General features: G+C 44.1%; 2 protein-coding genes and 1 long non-coding RNA gene across 8 annotated transcripts in view; 2 read left to right on the top strand and 1 right to left on the bottom strand.

The window, feature by feature from the left end:
• Window positions 1-80: 80 nt before the first annotated feature.
• Window positions 81-21,345, top strand: XNDC1N (XRCC1 N-terminal domain containing 1, N-terminal like). 6 transcript variants are annotated; one of them, XM_080815995.1, is made up of 10 exons: window positions 81-295; window positions 4,438-4,614; window positions 7,107-7,248; window positions 8,050-8,205; window positions 10,038-10,216; window positions 13,878-13,960; window positions 14,203-14,366; window positions 17,112-17,184; window positions 19,904-20,031; window positions 20,701-21,345. In XM_080815995.1, the coding sequence occupies exons 2-10, from the start codon at window positions 4,570-4,572 to the stop codon at window positions 20,934-20,936; spliced, it is 1,206 nt and encodes a 401-aa protein (XP_080672121.1). In that variant the 5' UTR covers window positions 81-295; window positions 4,438-4,569; the 3' UTR covers window positions 20,937-21,345. The 6 variants fall into 6 exon arrangements, with proteins under 6 accessions (XP_080672121.1, XP_080672122.1, XP_080672125.1 ...); XM_080815994.1 differs by lacking the exon at window positions 81-295 and adding an exon at window positions 299-392; XM_080815996.1 differs by lacking the exon at window positions 8,050-8,205.
• Window positions 13,774-22,867, bottom strand: part of LOC308350590 — a 23,288-nt gene continuing 14,194 nt past the window's right edge. Inside the window, exon 3 of the long non-coding RNA XR_013967547.1 lies at window positions 13,774-14,011. This is a non-coding gene — a long non-coding RNA (uncharacterized lncRNA). The remainder of the gene's footprint in view (window positions 14,012-22,867) is intronic.
• Window positions 20,812-22,867, top strand: part of LOC308350589 (short transient receptor potential channel 2) — a gene marked incomplete at its 3' end in the record, with an annotated part of 19,351 nt that continues 17,295 nt past the window's right edge. Inside the window, exon 1 of the mRNA XM_080816042.1 lies at window positions 20,812-21,945. Coding sequence (XP_080672168.1) covers window positions 21,931-21,945 — 15 coding nt within the window. The 5' untranslated portion in view covers window positions 20,812-21,930. The remainder of the gene's footprint in view (window positions 21,946-22,867) is intronic.

Here is a 22,867-nt window from a genome sequence, read left to right as displayed (position 1 = left end):
CAACTTTCGCGACGCTCCCTCACTCTGAGCTCCAAGGAGTGAAGCGTGGAGGCTAAGGACTACATATCCCAGAACGTATTGAATCTGACCCGGAAGTTCAACTTCCGCGCTCTGGACAGATTTGTAGTGAGTGAAAATTTCCGTAAGATATTCATTTACAAATATACATAAAATATACATAGATACGCACGAACGTCTTCTTGCTTCGATGGGAGTCATCTTTCAGAAACAGCGGCTTCCTGAGGCGACAGAACACATTCCGGGATTTGGGGTTGGCGTAAGAGTCGTGCTCCAGGTCAGAAGGCGGAGGTCAGAGGGCCGGATTGGCGGGAGAATGGGTTTGTGGTCCAGGATCTGAGGCAGCGGTGGCTCTTCGAGGTCCATTGTCCTGGGTGAGGGGCTTTGCGGGGGTTGTTGATGGGGAAGGGAGTTGCCGAGAATGGGTGGCCGCCAGGAATGTACAGAACAGCGCGTTCCGAGGTGCGGGGGAAGTGGCTGTGCGGCTTAGCCCCCTGAAGCTGAGAGAAGAGCCTTGCGGTACCCCCACCGCTCCCAATCTGCTGCTTGCGCTCTCACGCCTTAGGGTCGCTTTACAAATCTCCGTACTCTTTCCCACCACACATCGTGCGTGCGCAGCCCGTATCTTTACCCCCGCCCATACACCTTATTCTCTCTGTGCTGCACCCCAACTTAAAGCTTCCTAACTCATTTCCAACCCCTTCTTATCGGTACATCCGGACCCAACACCATACAAACCTATGGCCCCTGCCCACTTACCCCGTGGGCGGCCCAGCTGGATCTATCGGGAGAATAGTGCTAGGATGACCAGTGGACTCACAATGCAGTGCCTGTCAACTTTATTTTAGGACTAACAGGAAGTTACAAGGTAATATTTACACCATCTACAGGCATCTTATTTACTTAAAAGGGGGATTACTTTTATTATGTGAAACAATATAGAGAATATAATAAATACCTTATAACCCTGTCACCCCAAATTGACTACTGACATCGTGATCTCTTTGCGTCCTCGTTTTTAAAAAAGATAAAATCATACGGATAAAGGTTGAACTTACTTGAGTCTTCTAGTCTGAGACCCATTACTCTTTCATCTTTCTCAGACACTATTATCACAGTTAGCTGGGAATTCTCCCAGTCCATTGAGAAAAAGTCTGTGTATTCACAATGTAATTGTATTATTTCATTTTGTTTTTTGATGAAAATAAGTGCTATTTTCTATATCATTCTGTAACTTACTCTTTCACTATATTTTTTGAGAACTGTCCATGTTTATGTATATTTACATCTAATTTCTTTTAGCTGTTAGGTAGTGTTCTATTATATAATGTATATAGTATTTTACCATTCCATTTATCCATTCTTCAATTAATGGACATTAAAACTTTATGTTTTTTCCTATTAGAAATATTGTATGTGTCTATACACATGTGAATCCCTCTAGAGCTGCACTGTTTAAATAAGTTAATTACAGGCCACACATATGTGGCTATTCTTGGAATGTAGCTAGTTGGAATTAAGATGGGCTGGAAGTGTTTATGAGAGGGTCAGTTCCCCCATGTTATTGCCAATCCTTTACATTTTTAGACTTTTTAATTTTTGCTGGTCTTAGAAGAGAAGTACTTGCAATTTCCTTATTACCAGAAAGTATGAGGCCTTTTTTTAAAATATGGATTCTTGGTCATTCAAATCTTATGTGAATTGTATTTCTATCTTTTTCCAGCTTTCTATTGCATTGTTTTCCCTTTTCTTACTGATTTGTAATATTTAAAAATATATATTCTGAATACCATCCAAGTTTTTATGTGTTGCAGATATCTTCTTCCAGTCAGTCATTTCTATTTTCACCCTGTTTTTGTTAACTTAAGGTATTTTTCATGTTTCCATCTTTGATCACTTGATATAATTTTTTAAATACGTTATGAGGTAGGGATCTACTTTTATTTTTCTTCACAAGTGGACCAATTTTTTGAACACCACTTGTTACTTCACCTTTTTTTGACAGACTCATGATTCTGTTCTATCTTATAGTCAACAGGATGCAAATTCCAAATTTATGAGAGTCTGTTTCTGTAATCTGCTTGATCTGTCTTTTTAGAATTGTTGTAGGAATTTGTGGCTCTTTATTGGTTAATGAGTGTCGTGTTTGCCAGAAACTTCTGCTGAAATTCTGAATGGAATTATGTTGACTTAATAAAGTACTCTTTTCAATGGCTCTTTATGCCTACTGTGTTTCAGCACCTCCCTGAGGTGTGAGAGATGATGAATATGACAAAAATCCACATCCTCAAAGTACTCACTACTTAGTGGGGAGACAAACAGGGTAAACATGCCATTGCAAAAAAAAAAAAAAAAAACAAAGAACACCAGTATATACAAGTGCAAGGAGGTTGGAGAGCACTTAAACTTGGAGAGCTGCAAGCAATTTGATAAACCATGATCTTCATGAAAAAGATTGTATATATCTTACTCATCGCTGTGTACAGTGCCTGGTACCTACTAGACACCCCCAAAATATTAACTAAATAAAATATTCAAGATTGACAGCTTCAGGGTCCCCAAGCCTAGGGTGTATTTTGGGGCTGGCCAAGTCAATCCTCTGTATGTTAATGATGAGAGATGGTAGAGTTTTCACATCAAATCACAAATGTATACTGGGAATTCCTCCAAAACAGAGACTATATCATTTATTTTTATATATCGAATGTATCCCTGTATGCAGAGAGTAAGAAAAATTGTTGAAGTTCAGTGAGTTCCTTTAGTGGGAATAATCAACTCTTAATTAATCTGAAGGCCTGGAGAGGTGACTCGGGGCTCATCTTACCTTTTTCTCTCTCTAAAGCTATGGCACCATACTGAATGTGACCTGTGAGGACTGCTTGACCTTTGGATGACCTTCACTAACTGTTACCACTGTCAAAGCAGTCTGCCCTGCTCTGAGCACTCCATGACTGCTGGCTCACTGGAGCTCAGTTTTTATGGTCATTCATTCAGCAGACATTTGCTAATCTGTTTTCTCTCTTACACTGAGGATACAGAAATGAATTAGACATGAAGTCTGTCCTCCAAGAGTTTACAGTTGATCAAGGGACATAAGATATATACCCAGATAATTACAACACAGAATCAAGAGGATGGAACTATTGCTTGAGATGGTTGAGGTGGAGGTGATATTTGAGCATCAAAGATGCATTTGATTTGACAAGTACAAAAGGGAAATAGCATTCCAAACAAAGGCAATGGCATGAAGGATGTCTTCGAAATGGGGGTGAGGGGGAGAATTGGGGTTGAGGGAACGGGAAAGGAAATAAGAAGACCAAACATTATGGCCAAGAATTTATCAGGGGTCAGGGACGCCTGGGTGGCTCAGTTGGTTAAGCGGCTGCCTTCGGCTCAGGTCATGATCCCGGCGTCCTGGGATCGAGTCCCGCGTCGGGCTCCTTGCTCAGCGGGGAGCCTGCTTCTCCCTCTGCCTCTGCCTGCCTCTCTGTCTGCCTGTGCTCACTCTCTCTGACAAATAAATAAATAAAATCTTTAAAAAAAAAAAAAAAAAAAAAAAGAATTTATCAGGGGTCATGGACACATTCTCAGGAGCCAGATGGGTAACGAACATGGATAAAAAGGGCAGGGTATAAATATTTGGAGAGAAATCCCACCTAAGGGCATTCAGACAACTCTAAAATACCTCTAGCCAAGGAATTGTTGAAGCTAAATGATGGATGGGTAAGAGTCCACTATACTAACATGTGTTTTTGCATACATTTAAAATGTTCCGTAAAATTTTGGCAAACGACAAAGTACAAATATCCATAATGAACTTTCAATATTAAATAAAACAATGAGAGGTAAAACACATCCTCTGATGAAAGGAATAAGAGCAGATGAAGTAGAAAATGTAGAGCTCTCCATTATATATGCTTTGAGGGGCTAAGCTACATTAATATTTATCAAGTACATACCATGTAAAAAGGGATTTGAATACATTGGCAAGCTATTAAATATTCCTAATAAGGGAGTAACAACAAAAAACAAATTTAAGAAGATTGATTTTAAAGGGAAGACAAAAATTGATAGACCTGTATATACAGTTGAACATTTGTTGTATTTTTGCTATGTGCTAGGCTCTAGGGGTATAAAGGTGAATGATTTAAGGCATAATTCATGCCCTGGGGAGCTCACCTACATATAGACCAAATATTACCTTGCTAACATGTTTTTTACTTGCCGCTCTGTTGCCCCATGCTTGCATGCCAGTCATTTCACGTTTGTTGGAATCTCACCCCCTGGTCCAGATCTGTTCCCCACCCACTGCCCCCATAAGTCCATCATGGGAACCAGAAACAGTCTGACTGACTGCTGCAAAAATTACCAGAGAACCAAACATGGCCAATTTTGTTTTTCTTTTGTTTTCTTCTTCAGGAGTAGCATGAGGATTTGTTCTCTTCTGGAAGCTGATGGGACCAAAACATAGGCAGTGCCAAAAGTGGTGACAGAAGAAACCTTAGGAGAAAGTAATTTCGTCTCCAACTTGGGACAGCTGCTGGGCACACCATGGCTCCTGTAAAGATTAGCCATGTGGTATCATTTTCCTCTCAGGTACGTTAATTAGGCATGATGTTTTTCTTGATGACTGAGAAGAGTGACAAAAATAGGAGACTTGGCTGCACTTTCAGGAAACCCCCAGTTTAACAGAAGGGACATATCCCATCTTTGGGGATCCAAAATCAGAGGAGGACACACAGCCCTTGCCCTCAGGCTATTCCCAGAGTAATGCAGGATGCATAATAGAAGTGTTCCCAGGAATTAAAGGTAAAGAAGAGGAGGACATGGGGAGATGGAGAGGAGAAGTAAGTTGGGGGAAATTGGAGGGGGAGACGAAGCATGAGAGACTGTGGACTCTGAGAAACAAACTGAGGGTTTTGGAGGGGAGGGGTTGGGGTGATGGGTGAGCCTGGTGGTGGGTATTATGGAGAGCATGTATTGCGTGGAGCACTGGGTGTGGTGTATAAACAATGAATTCTGGAACACTGAAAAAAATTTAAAAAAAATTTCTTTTAAATTATAAACCAAAAAGCTTTGCACAGTGGCAGTATCATAGCCAATGAGGTTTATCTGAGGTGTGATTATTGCTAATTGAAATTATAAACCAAAAAAAAAAAAAAAAAAAAAAAGGTGAAGAAGAAAGCAACCTCAGGAGTCCACCCTTAGTTTGAAGGGAACTGTCAAAACCATATGCCCAAAGTCTATATCGGGGTCCCTAGAAGGGCAGTTTAGTTACTCTCCCATTGGGAGCAGACCAGGACATTCAAGGTCATTTCTGAGGTTATCACCTCCACCATCAAAGGTGATCTCTGGGATGCCTGGCTCGCTCAGTCAATTAAGTGTCTGCTATCGGCTCAGGTCATGATCTCAGGGTCCTGGAATCAAGTCCCGCATCAGGCTGCTTGCTCAATGGGGAGCTTGCTTCTCCCTCTGCCTGCTGCTCCCCCTGCTTGTGCATGCATGCTCTCTCTACCTTCTCTCTCTCACACAAATAGATATATAAATAAAATCTTAAAAAAAAAAAAAATCTCAGCCTCCTCCCTAAAAGTTCACTTTCAGGAAATCCCAGTTATCCCAGTTAGATCTAGATGCCGGGGCCCGGGCTCAGGACTGATCCAAAGGGCTGATTCTTAGGGACTTGCCACCCTTTCATCTCCTGTCATTTCTATCCATTTATCCTTTCTTCCCATTCCTCCCCTTCTGTTTACCCTAGTCTTTCTCAGAAGGTACCTCGGGACTTTGGGTGGGTAAGTCAGTATCTGTAGCAGTGTCATTTGCCTGGTGGGCTATTTAGCATCCATGGGCTCCAGATCCTAAGGACAATGATGCTTTTTGGTCATTATAACAGTTGAAAACATCCCCACTCATTTCAGAAGACCCTTAAGAGAGTCTTTGGGAGGGGCGCCTGGGTGGCTCAGTGGGTTAAAGCCTTTGCCTTCGGCTCCCGGGGTCTTGGGATCAAGCCCCACATGGGGCTCTCTGCTCGGCGGGGAGCCTGGTTCTCCCGCCCGCCCCGCCTGTCTCTCTGCCTACTTGTGATCTCTGTCAAGTAAATAAATAAAATCTTTAAAAAAAAAATTACCCATATCCTTCTTACCTACATAGTCAGCCTAAATGGTTTTCTTCATACACTGAGCCTTCTAAAATGCCAGAGGTCATTACTTAACACCTAATACTGAGGTTTTCAAACTGCACTCTACAGGTACCCACTTCTGGAAATTGAAGGCAGGGGCTCATATATGTCTCTAGGCCCCCAGCTTGTCTTTTAACCAGAGCTCTGTTTTTATTTGTTGAAAATACACACACACACACACACACACACACACACACACACTTTAGTTTAAGATTTCAGTTAAGAGGACAGATTTTATTGCTAAAACAAAATTAAAAACCATGAATATAGTCTCCCTCCCCTTTACTTATAGATGAAAAAATTTAAATGCAGAGAGAGAAAGTAGTTTGCTCAGGGCCCTTCCACAAAAAATACCTAACTTTGGATTCGAACCAAGAATGTCTCTCTTGGTACTGCTATTGTTGCCTTTGAACGAAACACTTGATTTCTAACCATCAGTTGTAAACTTAGAATAAAAATCCTTGCCTTACTTTTCTCATAGGGTTACTTTGAAGATAAATGATGTCTATGAAAGCACCTTATAAATGAAAATAGTCTAGTGTGCTGGTTAAGGGCCCTGGATTCAAAGACCTAGGTGTTCTGAGTTTAGTCGGTTATTTAGCTCTTGTAGCCTTGGGTAAGTTTCTGAACCTAGGCTTCAGTTTATTGATCATTTAACAAACTAAGAAGCAATAATGTTAGGTAAACTAAATAGTAAACTAAAGTGTTAAGAGGATGAAATGCGGTAGTTTGGTAGGAGGACAGTTGAAAGGTCTGTAAATCCCCTGGCACATGATAACTCCCATCTAGTATCTTTCTGTCATGTTAAAATGCCTGGAAAGGTTTGGGAATGTAGGGATCCCTCCTTTTGGGCATCCTCTTTAGCCTTTGGCTCAGTGAAGGTCCTCATGTTCTCCTTCTCTCTGTGACTTAGGATCCCAAGTATCCTGTGGAGAACTTGCTGAACCCAGACAGTCCGAGGGGACCTTGGCTCAGCAGCCCTCAGGACAAGAGTGGGCAGCTGAAAGTAGAATTCCAGCTGGAGAGGGCAGTGCCCATTGGCTACATTGATGTGGGTGAGTGAGTTCTCAGAGCTCTGGAAACCTCCACGAGAGACATGGGAGTAACATTGCCCTCCAAATGCTCCACCAGAGTGTCCCAGTTTGGTCTAGCACCTTTCATGGAATAAGCCCTTACTGGTGTGAAGTGAGTTGTGGCCCTTGCTCTTGGGACAGGTGTATGGTGTTGGCAAATTCTGAGGGTTCTGTTCACATAGAATGAAACGGGGATAGCATTCCCTGATTTAGGCAACGTACCTGCCCTGCTTTGATCTGAGCAGTCTGGGTGAAGCCTTAGGATGCTGACATAATTATAAGTGCCAACAAATAGAACATGTCTACACCTCTAAATATCATTGTCAAGAGCATGCTGGGGGATGAGCTCTGCACACTAATTGAGGAAGGCTCCATAGGAATTTATGCGTTGAGAAGGTTGACCTTAGAGTTCTCTGGAGTAGAGAACTGACAAAGACCATTGGTCTCAGCTCTGTCAGGATAGAGAGATGTCAGGCTCCTTAGCAGAGGTTAGTAGAGACAGAGATTATTATTGCCTGCCAGAGCCAGAGGACAGAGAAGCAGCAAGTCTACTGAGTCAGGGAAGGTTTCTGGCTGGGAGGACCACCGTGAACCTTCATCTTGTCTTTCTGTGGACTGAGGTCTCATCCACTTCAGTTGCTGGCTCTGTGCTCCTTGACCTTTCTAGGCCTCCAACTAGCTCTAGAAGGGAAGAATGTCTTTTTCCCACCCAATTCCTTATGCACAGTCAGGGGAACATCTTCCCATTACCTTTAAATTCTTCTCTTAACCTTTTGTCCCCAGGTAACTGTGGCTCTGCTTTCCTGCAAATTGATGTGGGCCGTTCTTCCTGGTCCCTGGATAGACCTTTTGTCACCCTGCTCCCTGCAACCATGCTAATGTCCCTAGCTGACTTAAAGCAGGGGAAAAATCGCTCAGGCGTCCGCATGTTTAAAGATGGTAAGGAGAGATGCTTGGGTGGCTCAGTTAGTTAAGCGTCTGCCTTTGGCTCAGGTTATGATCCCAGGGTCCTGGGATCGAGCCCCACAGCGGGCTCCACATTCGGCGAGGAGTCTGCTTTTCCCTTACCCTCTGCTCCCCCTGCTCGTGCTTGCTTGCTGTCTCTCAAATTAATTAATAAAATCTTGACAAATAAAAATGGTAAGGGAGGCAAAAGCAGAAACGGGAGAGAGACTGAACAAGAGAGTTTATGAGAAAGAGATACAGTGATGTGAAGCTAGATGACTCACTATAGAGGGCCATGAAGCTGGGCTGGTAGGTAGGCTTGTGAGAGGGGCCTGTGCAGGAGTTCGGTTATATCTGCGGGGGAGTAGTAAGTGAACAGCTGTGTGGTATGTTTGTGTATGAGTTCTCTGTGGTGAGAACAGGTGATAACTGGGAATATTTTTGAGCTGATCTATACTGACACATAACATGATTCGGTGGAGCCTGAGGTAGAACTCTTTGTGAGTAGTGTTTTTATTTGTATAAATGTACATGAGTGTGAGTACATTTGTCCGCCCCTCATCTACGGTTTTGCTTTCCACGGTTTCAGTTACCTGCAGTCAACCACGGCCCAGAAACACATGATGCTCCTTCTGACGCAGTATCAGAAGGTCAAGTAGTAGCCTAACTGTCACAATGCCTAGCTTCATCAGTCACCTCACTTCCTCTCACCTTGTAGGCATTTTATCATCTCACAGCATCACAAGAAAAGGGGAAAGTGTACAGTGAGATATTCTGAGAGAGACAGAGAAAGAGACCACATTCACATAACTTATTAAAGTATATTGTTATAATTGTTCTATTGTTCTATTTTATTGGTTGTTGTTAACCTGTGCCTAATTTATAAATTTAACTTTATCATAGGTATATAGGTATAGTGAAAAAACAGTGTGTACAGGGTTTGGTACTATCTGTGGTTTCAGGCATCCACTGGGGGTCTCAGAACATGTGCCCTGCAGATAAGGATGGACCACTGAATAAGTGGTAGTGGAGAATAATGTTTATGTAAGTGATGGAAGGCTATTGGATGGATATAATGAGGTGGTGCCCAGTGTTTCCTGAGTTCCAGTCAATGCAAATCTGTGTTCACTAGGCACTGCAGAAGAACCTGAGACCTGATTCCTAGCCTCTGGGGATTTAGAGTCTAGTGAGGATTTGTCCACGTTGACAACAGAGGTGTTTGTAATGTTGTGAGGGAAGAGTGATACAGGAGGGGCACCCAAGGTGCGGGAGACGAGGTACTACCAGACAGCACCGGGAATTAAAGGCAAGAGGGGTTTGCGGTACTGGTATGTCATACTGGGAGTGAGTCTGGAGACCACAGAGTGCTGTGGAGGAGGCTGAGATCTCATGGTCCGGGAAGGGTAGATCCAGCTCAGCCAATGCACCAGGAAGGGGTCAGCTCAGACCCCAACTCTGCAGGTACCTCCTGTCAAAATGAGACATTGAGAGACCTCTCCTGGAGAGGTGCAGAATGAGGATGTGCTTGTACTGGGCACAGTGTGGAACCCTGACAGAGAAGGGTGAATGTGGGAAGGCAAGGCACTGGGCATGAGCACACCTTGCCTGGCCTGCTTGGCACTGCCAGACCCCGAGCACCGAGGCCGAACGGGCCAGTTACTCATGACCTCCATTCTTCCTTTTGTTGGAGTTTACCCTGTACGGTCCATCTTTTCTTTTCTCTCCCCAGTATTGACGTTCTCGTCCCCAGTATTGACCTTCTTGTCCTCTCTCCCCTCCATACCTGCATTTCCTGTCCCTTTCATTTTCTTTCTTTTTCCCTTGAGATGATTTCCTGGCGCCAGCCTCAGGTGAGTCATGGGATCGACTTCGCCTGACCTGCTCCCAACCCTTCACACGTCAGCAGTCTTTTGGCCTGGCCTTCCTCCGGGTGTGTTCCTCCCTGGACTCCTTAGATGACCCTGTGGGAGGTCCCTCGGCCCCTGAGAGCTCTAGGCTGAGCCAGGTATGTACAATGATGGAACAAGGACTTCATATTTTTCCACTGTTTTTTTCAGTTTCTGGTTAGAAAGCTGGTGCTTGATTGAGGGATAGACACTCACATGCTCAAATAAAAATATAAATGGGCTTGCTGCCCTTTCTTACAGGTAAGAGTGAATGCCCGTCCTCCCCTTTCACCTGTGGGAGAGTCAAGGGAGCAAGGCTTCAGTACAGCGTACCCACAGCTATTGGACCACTTGTTCTTTAGCAAGAATGAAGCTCTTTTTGGATTCAAACTTAATCTCATACTTTAGGTGTAGGCTCCTGTGGGCTATGGCTTTCACCAGACTTTTCCTTCTGGCACCTGCAAGTAAGTGAGTCCCAGGGCTCACTTACTGTCTCTCTGTCATTGCTGTTGCCTGACCCACCTGCCAGGAGAGCCAGTTAGAATCTCACATACGTGCTCTGCGATTTCGTCTGTTTTCCTGCTTTCTCTCCCTGTACAGCACACACATACTGCTAAGAGAAGATGGATAAGTATCTGGTCAGTGTGCCTCCCCTCTTAGCCAGTTTTCTAGTTATTTTTTTCCTCCTAAACCCATTCGGACTCTTCCTGATTTCTTGTCCCTGGTGTCTTCATTTACCTTTCCAGTACCCTCCATCATAATTCCCTCCAAACAAGTACAAAGACAGAATCACACAAAGCTAGAGTCATAGAATCTAGAGGTGAAAAAATACACAGAGATCATCAAGCCCCCTTCTGCACTTCATTCTGCATCTCAGCTAGGGAAGCTTCTGTATTCAAATTCACACAGTGAATCGAGCAGAGGAGGGACTAGAAATCAAATCTCCTGTCATGTACCATAGCGCTTCCTATGCACTTCGTCTTTAGAAGCTCCAAACATCTGACATAGCCAAAAGTTCAGCCCCCCGAGTCAGTGTCACAGGTGTCATTCCTGTCGAGGTTACTGAGAAAAAGAAGAGACTGGACATTGGGAAGAGAAAATGAAGGAGGAGATGCTTTTGCCATATAGCCTCAGGGGAGACCCAAAGAACTGAGACAAAGTAAAGCCTGGTCTGAGATTTCCTCCTCCTTCCCTGGAAGGGTTAAAAATCTGCAGCAAGACCCGTGGAAGCATTTCCAGTACTCTGCTGATTCCAGCTCTGCAGTGTACGGGCCTGAGTGAGTGGAGATACAACCCCAGGGCCTGGCCTGGCTCCCATCAAACTCAAGCTCTGCGAGATTAGGAACCTGTTTGTCTTGTTCCACACTGATTCCTGGCAGCTAGCACAGAGCGTAGAACAAAGTAGGCTTTTAGAATAACTCACCGTTCAGGGGCAAGTTGTAGATAGGAACACCATAAAATTTACCATCCAAACTCAGAGTCCCTTGGAATGCAAAAAAAAGAGTGCTATGAATTTTATCAAGACAGCAGTATTAGGGCACCTGGGTGGCTCAGTGGATTAAGCCGCTGCCTTCAGCTCAGGTCATGATCTCAGGGTCCTGGGATCAAGCCCCGCATCAAGCTCTCTGCTCGGCGGGGAGCCTGCTTCCCCTCCTCTCTCTGCCTGACTCTCTGCCTACTTGTGATCTCTCTCTGTCAAATAAATAAATAAAATCTTTAAAAAACAGCAGTATTGTCCCAGGCAAATCAGGACATGTGGTCTCCCTAATTATGGGCGATCGCAAAAAATCATATCTCCCTAATATGGCCATCTCAATTACTCTGCACCTTTAAGACCCTGCTGGGATCGAGGAGGGAGTCAGCAGCTCCAGAGCCATAATGTCAGAAAGGCATTGAACGTTTACAGCAGAAGCAAACATATTGCACACACCTCACATATATATGCACACATATTGTATGCAGACATACTTCACACACCTCAGTGAAACTACAGGGAAAGAGATCCCGAAATGTTTCTACAAGAGAAGGTTGGCACATGGAAACATGAGTGGTAGCACTTAGTTTTGTAATTTAAGATCTCTAAAATTCCATAGGCTTTTTTCCTACAGTGTAGTAATAATGGTGTATGATATAATAGTGTATGATAGTGATAACAAAACATAAGGGCTTTTAGGTCTGTGAAAGAGGGTCTTTCGTGGCACTGGTTTTTCAGTTAGGAAACAGAAGCACAGAGAAACTTGATGAGATGCCCGAGGTCACGTGGCTACATAAGTCTTGGGGTGGATTTGAACCGAGGCCACCTGACTCCACTTAACCTGTGCTCAGGAGCCCAGTTTCTAAACTCACTTAGAGTTAAAGTTAAATGAACCATATCTCCACACCCATCCAGTTGTGCTTTCAAGTAGCATTCACTGTAAAATTTATGAGACAAGGTAAAGAGAAAATAAAAACCCTAGAAAATTAAAATATTTCAAAATTACTGCTAGGCCCAAAATGAGACTGTAATGGCACTTATAAAATATTAAACAGTAAATGTGATTACTTAAATAAATAAAAGAAGCTGTGAATGTGAATAAAAATACTACTTCTTGTACTTGCAGAATGAGGCCAAGGTCATGCTTTATAAGAAAGATGTTTACTTTTAGAAGAATCTGCGATAGGGGCACCTGGGTGGCTCAAGTCAGTTAAGCGTTGGACTCTTGATTTCAGCTCAGGTCTGGATCTCAAGGTCATGGAGATCATAGAGGAATTAAACCCACATTGGGCTCCATGCTAGGCAGGGAGCCTAGTTAAAAACTACTTAAGTAATTAACTAATTAATTTAAAAAGATTAAAAAGAATCTGTGATAGAAGTATCAGAGCTGCAAATTAAAGACAAAAATCTTTAGTTCTTTTAAATTCAAGGGAAAAAGGAAATTTAGAAAAAGAAAAAAGGAAATAGGTACAGATGAATTGACAGAGATAAACTGAATATTAACAAGATAGAAGCTGTGGCACATACCGCATAAATAAAATCTATGTAGAAATGATCTGTTGAGTGATTATTACATGTAGACATTTCTGGAATTAAAAGTAGAGAGGTTTATAAAATGCCTGTGATATTTACGTATAGTGGCTAGTGCTAGTGGCTAGGCTAATACTTGTATCTATATACGCATATACGCATACATACATACACATCTCTTTCTATCAGTGGCTAGAAATGGTGACCAAATTGGTAGGTTTGTAGTTGCAGGTGAACAAAATAGTTCACAAAAGAAATCATACTGGAAATTGAACAATATTACTACATATTATTTAGAAGAGAAAAATGATAAGAATGTCCCCAAATAGTTCAAAATAGAACTTTCTTTCAATATAGACAAACATATGGGTATACTTAGTTTCTCTCACATAGGTGTATAGATAAATGGTTTGAGTTTTGTACCTACAGGAATCAATTTTACATATGCACAGATTGAAGCTGCATATATATGCTTTCAAAAATTTGCACGTGATTTTCAGTCCCATGGCCCCATTTTTCCCAACAGCATATATTTGATCTTTCAGGATCATGACTAAACGCTTAGCATTGGGAAACTAAGTATACAAAATTACTGAATCTCATATCTTGCGGCTGGGAGAGAGTGTGCTCACAAGCAAAGGTACCACATAAAGTTATGCCAAATATACATACTTGTTAAGCCGAAGCCCTCAGGTTTGGGACTATCCCTGGTACTAGGTGGCAGTGCCCCCTGGTGGTGAATTTCTGTAGTTCATATTTCTCCATTTTCTTCTCAGGGCTCTGATGCTCAGGAGTCTAGTCCCAGCCCCTGGCTGGCTAATCCTTCCATTCGGAGGACATTCTTCCCAGATCCCCAAACGTACGTAGCTACCAGAATGGAGGTCTCTTGTCCACTTCTCAGTTCTTTCTCCTGAAAAAAAGAAAAGCTACCAAGTCACTCACAGGCACTCACTTCCTGCTTTCCCCCAACTTGATCACTTCTGCTAGACCTAACCCTATCTGTATATCAAACTGGCTTTCTTGGTTAGATGCCACTGACTTGGGGGAGCAGAATGGGGTCTCTGTTCCTAATGAAACCGAGTGATGTCTATGTCCCTGTAGGAGCACCAAGGAAATTTCAGAGCTCAAGAATATCTTAAAGCAGCTGCAGCCAGGGGCTTTGGGCCGTTCAGCCCGAATGGTGCTTTCAGCTGCCCAGAGGGTCCCCCCCGCAAGCAGGAGAACCAGCCCCTCAGAACCAGGTCCTAGTCAGCCAGCCAGCACAGGTGAGTCCCACCACCTGCCTTTGGCTCCTCACTCTCCCTAGCACCATCCTTCTGCCAGAATCCACCGCTGCTGTACAAGGATGCCTTACCAATGGGACTTCATGTGGGAGAACAGACAGATGTCAGTGTGTTGTTACCAGAAGAGAAATCAAATATTGTATAGTATTGGCCTAGAAATCAGGAATCCTTACTTCTTTGGGCCTCAATTCCCTCATCTTCAAAGTGAAGGAATTAAACCACATAGTATATTGGCCTCTTGCAGTATTAATGTTTTGTGATCACTTCGGTAGGACGGTTAGGTCAAGGTGGTGGTGTATGGAGCTTAATGGGGGAAATAAAGTAAGGGAATAGCACTGTTTTATCACAGAGGAAGAAAGGATTAAACACGTCAGAGCTCCTACTTTGCACCAGACATTGCTAAGGCACTTTTACTAACTTAACTATTACTTAACTATTTATAGTTTATAAATGTAGTTTATAGTTTATAATAGTTACTTAACTATTACTTAACTATTTAATGTTCATAACAAACTTATGAAGTAGATACTGTTACAGTTACACCCATTTTATAGAAGAATCTGGGGTTCAGAAAGGTTCAATTTTCTGAGTCATACAGCTAATAAGTGGCAAATCCAGGATTTGAACCCTGGGGTTCTTAGTTTTACCTGGTCTAGACAACAAGAGAGAGAACACATAGAGTTCTCATTGAAAACCTTTGGTTTCACTCATTGCTTTATTGGGAAAATTTTTAAAAAGGAAACAATTTATCTGTCATTTTAAAGAACTTAAAGAACATTTTAAAGAACTTCATTTTTATTTTTATTTTTATTTTTTTAAAGATTTTTATTTATTTATTTGACAGACAGAGATCACAAGTAGGCAGAGAGAGAAGAAGGGAAGCAGGCTCCCTGCTGAGCAGAGAGCCCGATGTGGGCCTCGATCCCAGGACCCTGAGATCATGACTTGAGCCGAAGGCAGAGGCTTTAGCCCAATGAGCCACCCAGGCGCCCAAGAACTTCATTTTTAAAGAAAATTTTTAAAAAGGAAACAATTTATCTCTCATTTTAAAGAAATAAGTATGTTGTCTCATTGCAGAAATAGGGTACATTGGTCACCTATGGTTGCATAAACATTGGTCACCTATGGTTGCATACCACAACTTGGTAGCTTGCAACAATATTTATGATTTCACAGTTTCTCATAGTTAAGAATCTGGGCCTGGCTTACCAGCATCCTCTGGGTCCAGATCTGACCCGAAGCTACAGTCATGGCAAGGCTACGCTGGAAATGATCTGCTCCCCAGCTACTCCCATGGTGCTTAGTAGGGACCAGTTCCTCATGGGCTGTTGGACTGAGGCTTCCCTCATTTTCTTGACCATGGGAGCCTCTCCCTGGGGCATCTCATAGTGAAGCTGGCTTCATCAGAGTGTGTAAACTAGAGAACAAGAGAGAGAGTGCTAGCAAGAAAGAAGTCAGTCTGGGTCGCCTGGCTGGCTTGGTCAGAATAGCTTAAGACTCTTAATCTCAGGGTTTGAGTTTGAGCCTCATGTTGGGTATAGAGATTACTAAAAAATAAATAAGCTTAAAAAAAATTAAGGGCACCTGGGTGGCTCAGTGGGTTAAGCCTCTGCCTTCAGCTCGGGTCATGATCTCAGGGTCCTGGGATCGAGTCCCGCATCGGACTCTGCTCAGCGGGGAGCCTGCTTCCTCCTCTCTCTCTCTCTCTGCCTGACTCTCTGCCTACTTATGATCTCTCTCTGTCAAATAAATAAATAAAATCCTTTAAAAAAATTAAAAAGAGAGAAGTCAGTCTTTTAGAACCTGATTACAGGAGTGGCAGCCCATCACTTTTGCTGTATTCTGTTCATTCAAAGCAAGTCGTTAGATTCTGCCTAAATTCAGTGGGAGGAGGAATTTCAGAAACTGTCTACCACATGAGGAAGGAGGTAGTTTATTATTTTAAGAGACAGAAAACAGGGGCGCCTGGGTGGCTCAGTGGTTTAAAGCCTCTGCCTTCAGCTTAGGTCATGATGCCGGGGTTCTGGGATCGAGCCCCGCATCTGGCTCTCTGCTCAGCAGGGGGCTTGCTTCCTCCTCTCTCTCTACCTGCCTCTCTGTCTGTCAAATAAATAAATAAAATCTTTAAAAAAAAAAAAAAAAGAGAGAGAGACAGAAAATGGGAACTAACCTTTCGGGGCCAGTCAGAGCACTGGAGCTATGAAAGTGCCTTCAAAATATTAAATCCTATATGAAGTGTTTCGGAAGTTCTGAATGGCTAGACAAATGGTTGTTGCTGGGGTTTTTTGCCATTCACTTGATAGATATTTATTGAACATCTCTATGTGCAAGGCTCCATGTTAGGTGTCAGGGATGCCGCAGTAAATAAAATAGCAGTGCTCTTACCCTAACTGAGAGACTTCTCCATGCCATACAAGTAAGTCTAAAACTTCAGACTGTGATAAGTATTTCAAGGCAAAGCATGGGACGCTTGGGTGGCTCAGTTGGTTCCGCATCTGCCTTCAGCTCAGGTCATGATCCCAGGGTCCTGGGATCGAGCCCCACGTTGGGCTCCCTGCTCAGCGGGGAGCCTGCTTCTCCCTCTCCTCTGCCCCTTTCCTCCTGCTCATGCTCTCTATCCTTCCCTCAAATAAATAAATAAAGTCTTAAAAGAAAAAAACAAGAAGGAACATCATATATGAGGCCTTTTTGTTAATATGCTAGATTTAATGTGTACTTCTAACACAGAGCTCAGACCAGAGGAGCAGAACTCAGAGAATCATGTGGGCAGGACAAAGAGATGGAAAGTACAAGCCCGCAGGTGAGTAGGTCAGCTGAAAGACCCAAATCACCTCCCCAAACCTTATTGCCCTTCTACACCTGTCATTCTTCCCCCACTTGTGTCTTAGTTGGGTCAGAGCACCCTTGTGTCTGTATGTTGATCTCAGGGTCTGGACCTAAAGGGTAAATAGAGAAAAGATATCCTTGTCCACTTGTTGCCAGTTAAACAAGGAGGGAGCTCTTTGGTGAATTAGAATCTGAATATAAGTACATTGTATCTCATGGACTTCATTAAACTTGAAATCTTTTTCTGTTTCAAAGAACACTGTCAAGAAAATAAAAAGAGGGGTGCCTGGGTGGCTCAGTGGGTTAAAGCTTCTGCCTTCGGCTCAGGTCATGATCCCAGGGTCCTGGGATCGAGCCCCGCATCAGGGTCTCTGCTCTGTGGAGAGCCTGCTTTCTCCTCTCTCTCTGCCTGCCTCTCTGCCTGCTTGTGATCCATGTCTGTCAAATAAATAAATAAATAAATCTTTAAAAAAAAAAAAAAGAAAAGAAAAAGAACCCACAGAATATGTGAGAAAATATTTGCATGTCATATTTAATAATGGACTTGTTTCTAGACTACATAGAGAATGCTTACAACTCAACAATAAAAAGAAAACCTAATTTTTAATGAACAAAAGATCAGAATGGACTTTTCTCCAGAGAAGATATAGGAATGGCCAATAAGCACATGAAAAGAATGCTTAATATCATTAGCCATTGGAGAAAAGCACATCAAAACCACAGTATGATAGCCGTAACGAAAAAGAGAATAGCAGGGGCACCTGGCTGGCTCAGTCGTAGAGCATGCAACTCTTGATCTCTGGGTCATGAGTTCAAGCCCCATGTGGGTTGTAGATCTTACTTTAAAAATTAAAATTATACCACCTCACACCAGTCAGAATGGCTAAAATTAACATGTCAAGAAATGACAGATGCTGGCAAGGATGTGGAGAGAGGGGAACCCTCCTACACTGTTGGTGGGAATGCAAGCTGGTGCAACCACTCTGGAAAACAGTGTGGAGGTTCCTCAAAAAACTGAAAATAGAGCTACCCTATGACCCAGCGATTGCACTACTGGGTATATATCCTAAAGATACAAACGTGGTGCTCTGAAGGGGCACGTGCACCCGAATGTTTATAGCAGCAATGTCCACAATAGCCAAACTATGGAAAGAACCTAGATGTCCATCAACAGATGAATGGATAAAGAAGATGTGGTATATATATACAATGGAATACTATGCAGCCATCAAAAGAAATGAAATCTTGCCATTTGCGACGATGTGGATGGAACTAGAGGGTATTATGCTTAGCGAAATAAGTCAACCGGAGAAAGACAACTATCATATGATCTCCCTGATATGAGGAAGTGGAGATGCAATGTGGGGGGCTGGGGGTAGGAAAAGAAAAAATAAAAGAAGATGGGATTGGGAGGGAGACAAACTGTAAAAGACTCAATCTCAAAAAACAGACTGAGGGTTGCTGGGGGGAGGGGGGACGGGAGAGGGTAGTGGGGATATGGACATTGGGGAGGGTGTGTGCTATGATGAGTGCAGTGAAATGTGTAAACCTGGCGATTCACAGACCTGTACCCCTGGGGATAAAAATACATTATATGTTTATTTAAAAATTTAAAAATTAAATTTAAAAATTTTTAAAATAAAAAAAAGACAATAACAAATGTTGACAAAGATGTGGAGAAATTGGAACTCTCATACACTGCTGGTGAAAATGTAAAATATTACAATTACCCTGATAAACAGTCCGGCAGTTCATCAAAAAGCTAAACATAGTGTTACCGTATGACACAATAATTCCATTCCTAGGAATAGAACCCAAAAACTGATAACAGGGGTGCCTGGGTGGCTCAGTCGGTTCAGCGTCTGCCTTTGGCTCAGGTTATGATCTCAGGGTCCTGAGATCAAGCCCTGAGTCAGGCTCCCTGCTCAGCGGGGAGCCTTGCTTCTCCCTCTCCCTCTGCCTTTCCCCTCCCCCACTCTCTCTGTCTCAAATAAATAAATAAAATCTTTAAAAAAAGAACTGATAATAGGGGTTCACACAAAAACATATAGACAAAGGCTCATAGCAGCATTATTCATGATCGCTGAAAGTCTAAACAGTTCAAGTGTCCATCAGCTGATGATCAGATAAACAAGATGTGGTCTATTCCTACCATAGAATATTGTTCACCCATGAAAAAAGAATGAAGTACTGATGCAAGCTCCAATATGGATGCACTTTGAAACAAGCTAAATGACAACAGTCAGTCCATAGAGACAGAAAGTAGATTAGTGGTTGCGAGGATCTGAGGCGGTAAAGAGGTGGGGGTAGTGACTACTAATGGGTTTAGGATTTCCTTTGGGGGTGATAAAAATGTTCTGGAATTAGATAGTCACGGTGGTTACACAACCTTGTGAATATCCTAAACCTGTTGAATAGTATACTTTAATAGGATGAATTTTATTGGATATGCATTATATCTCAATAAAAGAATAATTTTTAAAACCTGAAAGCAATAATAGAACTTCTTTTCTCAGATGTTCAAGGTTAAATGACTTCCCTGAGGTTGGATACATCAAGTGGGAAAACCAGGACTCCAGCCAGGGCTTCTGGCTCCACATCAAGGAGTCCACACTCTTCCATCCAAACTCAAGGCTCCTTCAGCCCTTGTAGCCTCTTACTAATAGCTGGTCTTTAACTGTTCTTTCTCACAGGCCTTTATCGAGCTCGAACTCACGGCCCAACCAGCAGGGGATGGCAAAAGCAGGGCAGAGAGAATACCACCGACGCCAGGCCCAAAGCAGTGGGGTCCAGGATACTGCCCTGTGCCCCATTTGTGCAGGTGAGTTGCTGGGGCCCAGGGGTTATTGTGGGACTACTACTTGCAGGAGGACTAGGAGACCTGGGAACACTGCTAGGGAACATTCGAGCTTGGACCCCAGTCTTCTCCACAGTTACATACAAGTCGGTTTGGAGTACATGCCTATATTATGCTGGCTGAGCTGAGGAAGGGACATGGGCCCTGTCCCCAGGGGAAACACGAAACAAAGCAATAGGAAATACTATCAGAGAGGGCCTAGCCTTTCCTTCCCAACTCTTTCCCCTCGTGTCCCAATTCTCTAAGTCCCTATTCAAGTGGTTCTTGTTTACCAGGTCTTCTCTGATCTTCTCGGCTCATCTTTCCCAGCTGGACCTGCGATGTTCTCAGATTGCCTTGCACTTAGCCCTTCTCACTTCTGCGCGTTGTATGACAGTCACTTGTGGCCATAGCTTATCTTTACACCTGAACTCTATAGTCCAGAAGGAGAGGCCTAGGTTTCTGCCCCCCAGCTCCTGGCACAGTGTAAGGCCTACAGGAAACCCTTGATAAATGTTTGGCCGATTCACGACCAGACAGTCTCTGGTGTAGGATATCCAGCCAGAACAAATTTCCCACAGAAACAGCTGCACTGGGGTGGCATCGTGCCTGGGAGCTGGCCCGACTTTGCTAACCTCCTTCTCTCCCTCTTAGGCTCCTTCAGTGTTGAGGTTCTTCCCCAGCACGCTGCCACCTGTGGAGAGATCTCCCCACCTCAGCTAGCCTCTCCCTCCTCATCACCATCTTCATCGCAGTCCGTACTGTGGGCTTCCTCCCCAGAGAGCTCACCACCCGCTTCCTGGGTCCAGTGCCCTCTCTGCCAGTTGTACTTCTCAGCAGGAGAAGTAGAAGAACATGCCAGCATGTGTGGGGAGACTCCTCAGACGTGAGCTATGAGGTGCTGTGGTTTTGGTCCCCCTGCCCTCTGTGACTAACACTGGGGAGTGGAGCTCATGACAGCTGAGAAGAGCCGATAAGGGCAAGCTGTCCTCTCCCCTTCTTTGCACTCATTCCCTCAGGACTCTGTTTGAGGGCACCTCTGGGCCCAGCCTACTCTCTACTCCTAGTTGTCAAGGCTGCTGTCACCATGGCACCCTGTTCTCCCAAGAGAGCTCCATCCTTTTCCCTTCTGGAACTTCTGGGGTAGAACTGGTGATCTCTCTAGGGCTTTGGGACATAATCCAGAACGCCTTCCTCTCAGTGAGTGATGCGCTTCCTCGTGCCCATTTTCCTGGAAGGAAAACTGAGACTAGTGAAATAAAAGTACTGCCTAGCAGATAAGTCTTGTGATATACTTGGAAGTCAAGAGTGATTTTTGAGCATGAGACTAACCTCCAGCATCCCATGACCTTAACTCCCAGTAGCCTGTGTGGGTTCCTTCCCTAGGTATGATCAGGTAACGGTGTTACTGTGTGACTTGAAGCAAGTTCTTCATCTTGGACCCAGAATTAACCCTCAGTAACAGAAAACTCCCATCCTCCTACTTGCAGAGCTATTCAAGGCATCAGATGGGTTAATGACTAAGGAATGGGTCTAGGCTCGGCTGTGGAACCTTGGGCAAATCCCAATCCCCATCTGTACAATGAGGCAGTTGGACCAGAGGGTCTCTAAGGTCTGCTCCACCTGTGACATTCTCAGTTCTATTCCCACCTTTCTTGAGCAACTATGTCCTCTCCCCTTTCCCAGAAGTTTCCACTGTGTGGTACTCACCAGTTCCTCCAGTCTCCAGGGTACAGAGCAGAGGGGGAGCAGCTGGTCCTGGCAAAGGGAGGGCCCAGGGCGGGGTTTTGAACTCGAAGGTAGGAAAAAGGAAGCTGGGCACAGTCAAGGGAGAGGACAAAGCAGGAGTTCCTTCCGTCCCTACCAGCATAGGCGGGTGCAACCATGGACCTCCTCACGGTAAGAGGCCTGCTCTCCCACTTTCCCTTATCCTGCTCCCATTTCTGGCCATAATTGATACAGCCACAGGGCAGAGAGGACGTCCTAGCTGCCATGCAGGTGATGGATATTGCCGCATTGGTGGAGGAGAGCCCCTGGAGCCCCAAGCCTGGGCCCAGAGAGAAGAGCAGTGGCAGGAGCAGGGCGGGGGCGGGGGGTGGGCGCTGCTAGGCCTGGTACAAGAGAGGGATGAGACAGCTCTGAGGTACAGGTGCCACCCAAAGTAGGAGAGGACAAAGCCAGGGCAGGTTGGTGGGGGAGGAGCATTAGGATCTGCTAGGAGGCCTGGACAGAGCTGAGGGGAGGGGAAAGCCCAGGTCAAAGACCATCCTGCATGGACATGTCTGGACCTGACTTTCAGAGGCTCTGGGACTCTCAGAGGGATGAGCAGCTGGGAGATGAAGTCAACAAAATGGGAGCTGGGTCCTGGGCAGATCCGGCGTTAGACTCCCTAGGCAGCCCTGTCCACCTGCTTTAACCTACCCTTTCTCAGGGTACCCACACGGGCCCACTGTGTTGGGTTCCTGGGGGGGTGGCAGCTGTAGGGAGGAAGGGGGCCCCTGGCCAGACCCAGGCCTGGCTCTTCCTCACCTAAAAATCTACACAATAAAATGGTGACTAAGGAAACGTTTGTAATCTTCGGTGCTGCTGGTGTTTAAGATGGAGAAGCTCTAGAAGCTGGAATCGGATTCTCCCTTACAGCCACCCTGTCCTGCCGACACCTTGACTTTTTAGCCCAATGATACTGAGTTCTGAGTTCTAACCTCTAGAACTGTAAGAATAAATTTGTATAGTTTTAGGCCAATTTTTTTTAAAGAAAAAGATGCTTTTTTTCAACTAAGACCCTTTTTCTAAATACCAGGTATTTCAGTAAAAGGGGTAT

Source organism: Martes martes, assembly GCF_963455335.1.
Source record: "Martes martes genome assembly, chromosome: 10".
NCBI classification, from domain to species: domain Eukaryota; kingdom Metazoa; phylum Chordata; class Mammalia; order Carnivora; family Mustelidae; genus Martes; species Martes martes.
Note: the sequence above shows the minus strand (reverse complement) of the source record. Positions and strands in the feature narration are given on the sequence as shown.

Coding starts and splice junctions, on each gene's coding strand:
- XNDC1N (XM_080815995.1), top strand. CDS start 4,570: ATGGCTCCTGTAAAGATTAGCCATGTGGTATCATTTTCCTCTCAG. Junction 7,249..8,049: donor CATTGGCTACATTGATGTGG/GTGAGTGAGTTC, acceptor TTTTGTCCCCAG/GTAACTGTGGCTCTGCTTTC. Junction 14,367..17,111: donor TAGTCAGCCAGCCAGCACAG/GTGAGTCCCACC, acceptor CTTCTAACACAG/AGCTCAGACCAGAGGAGCAG.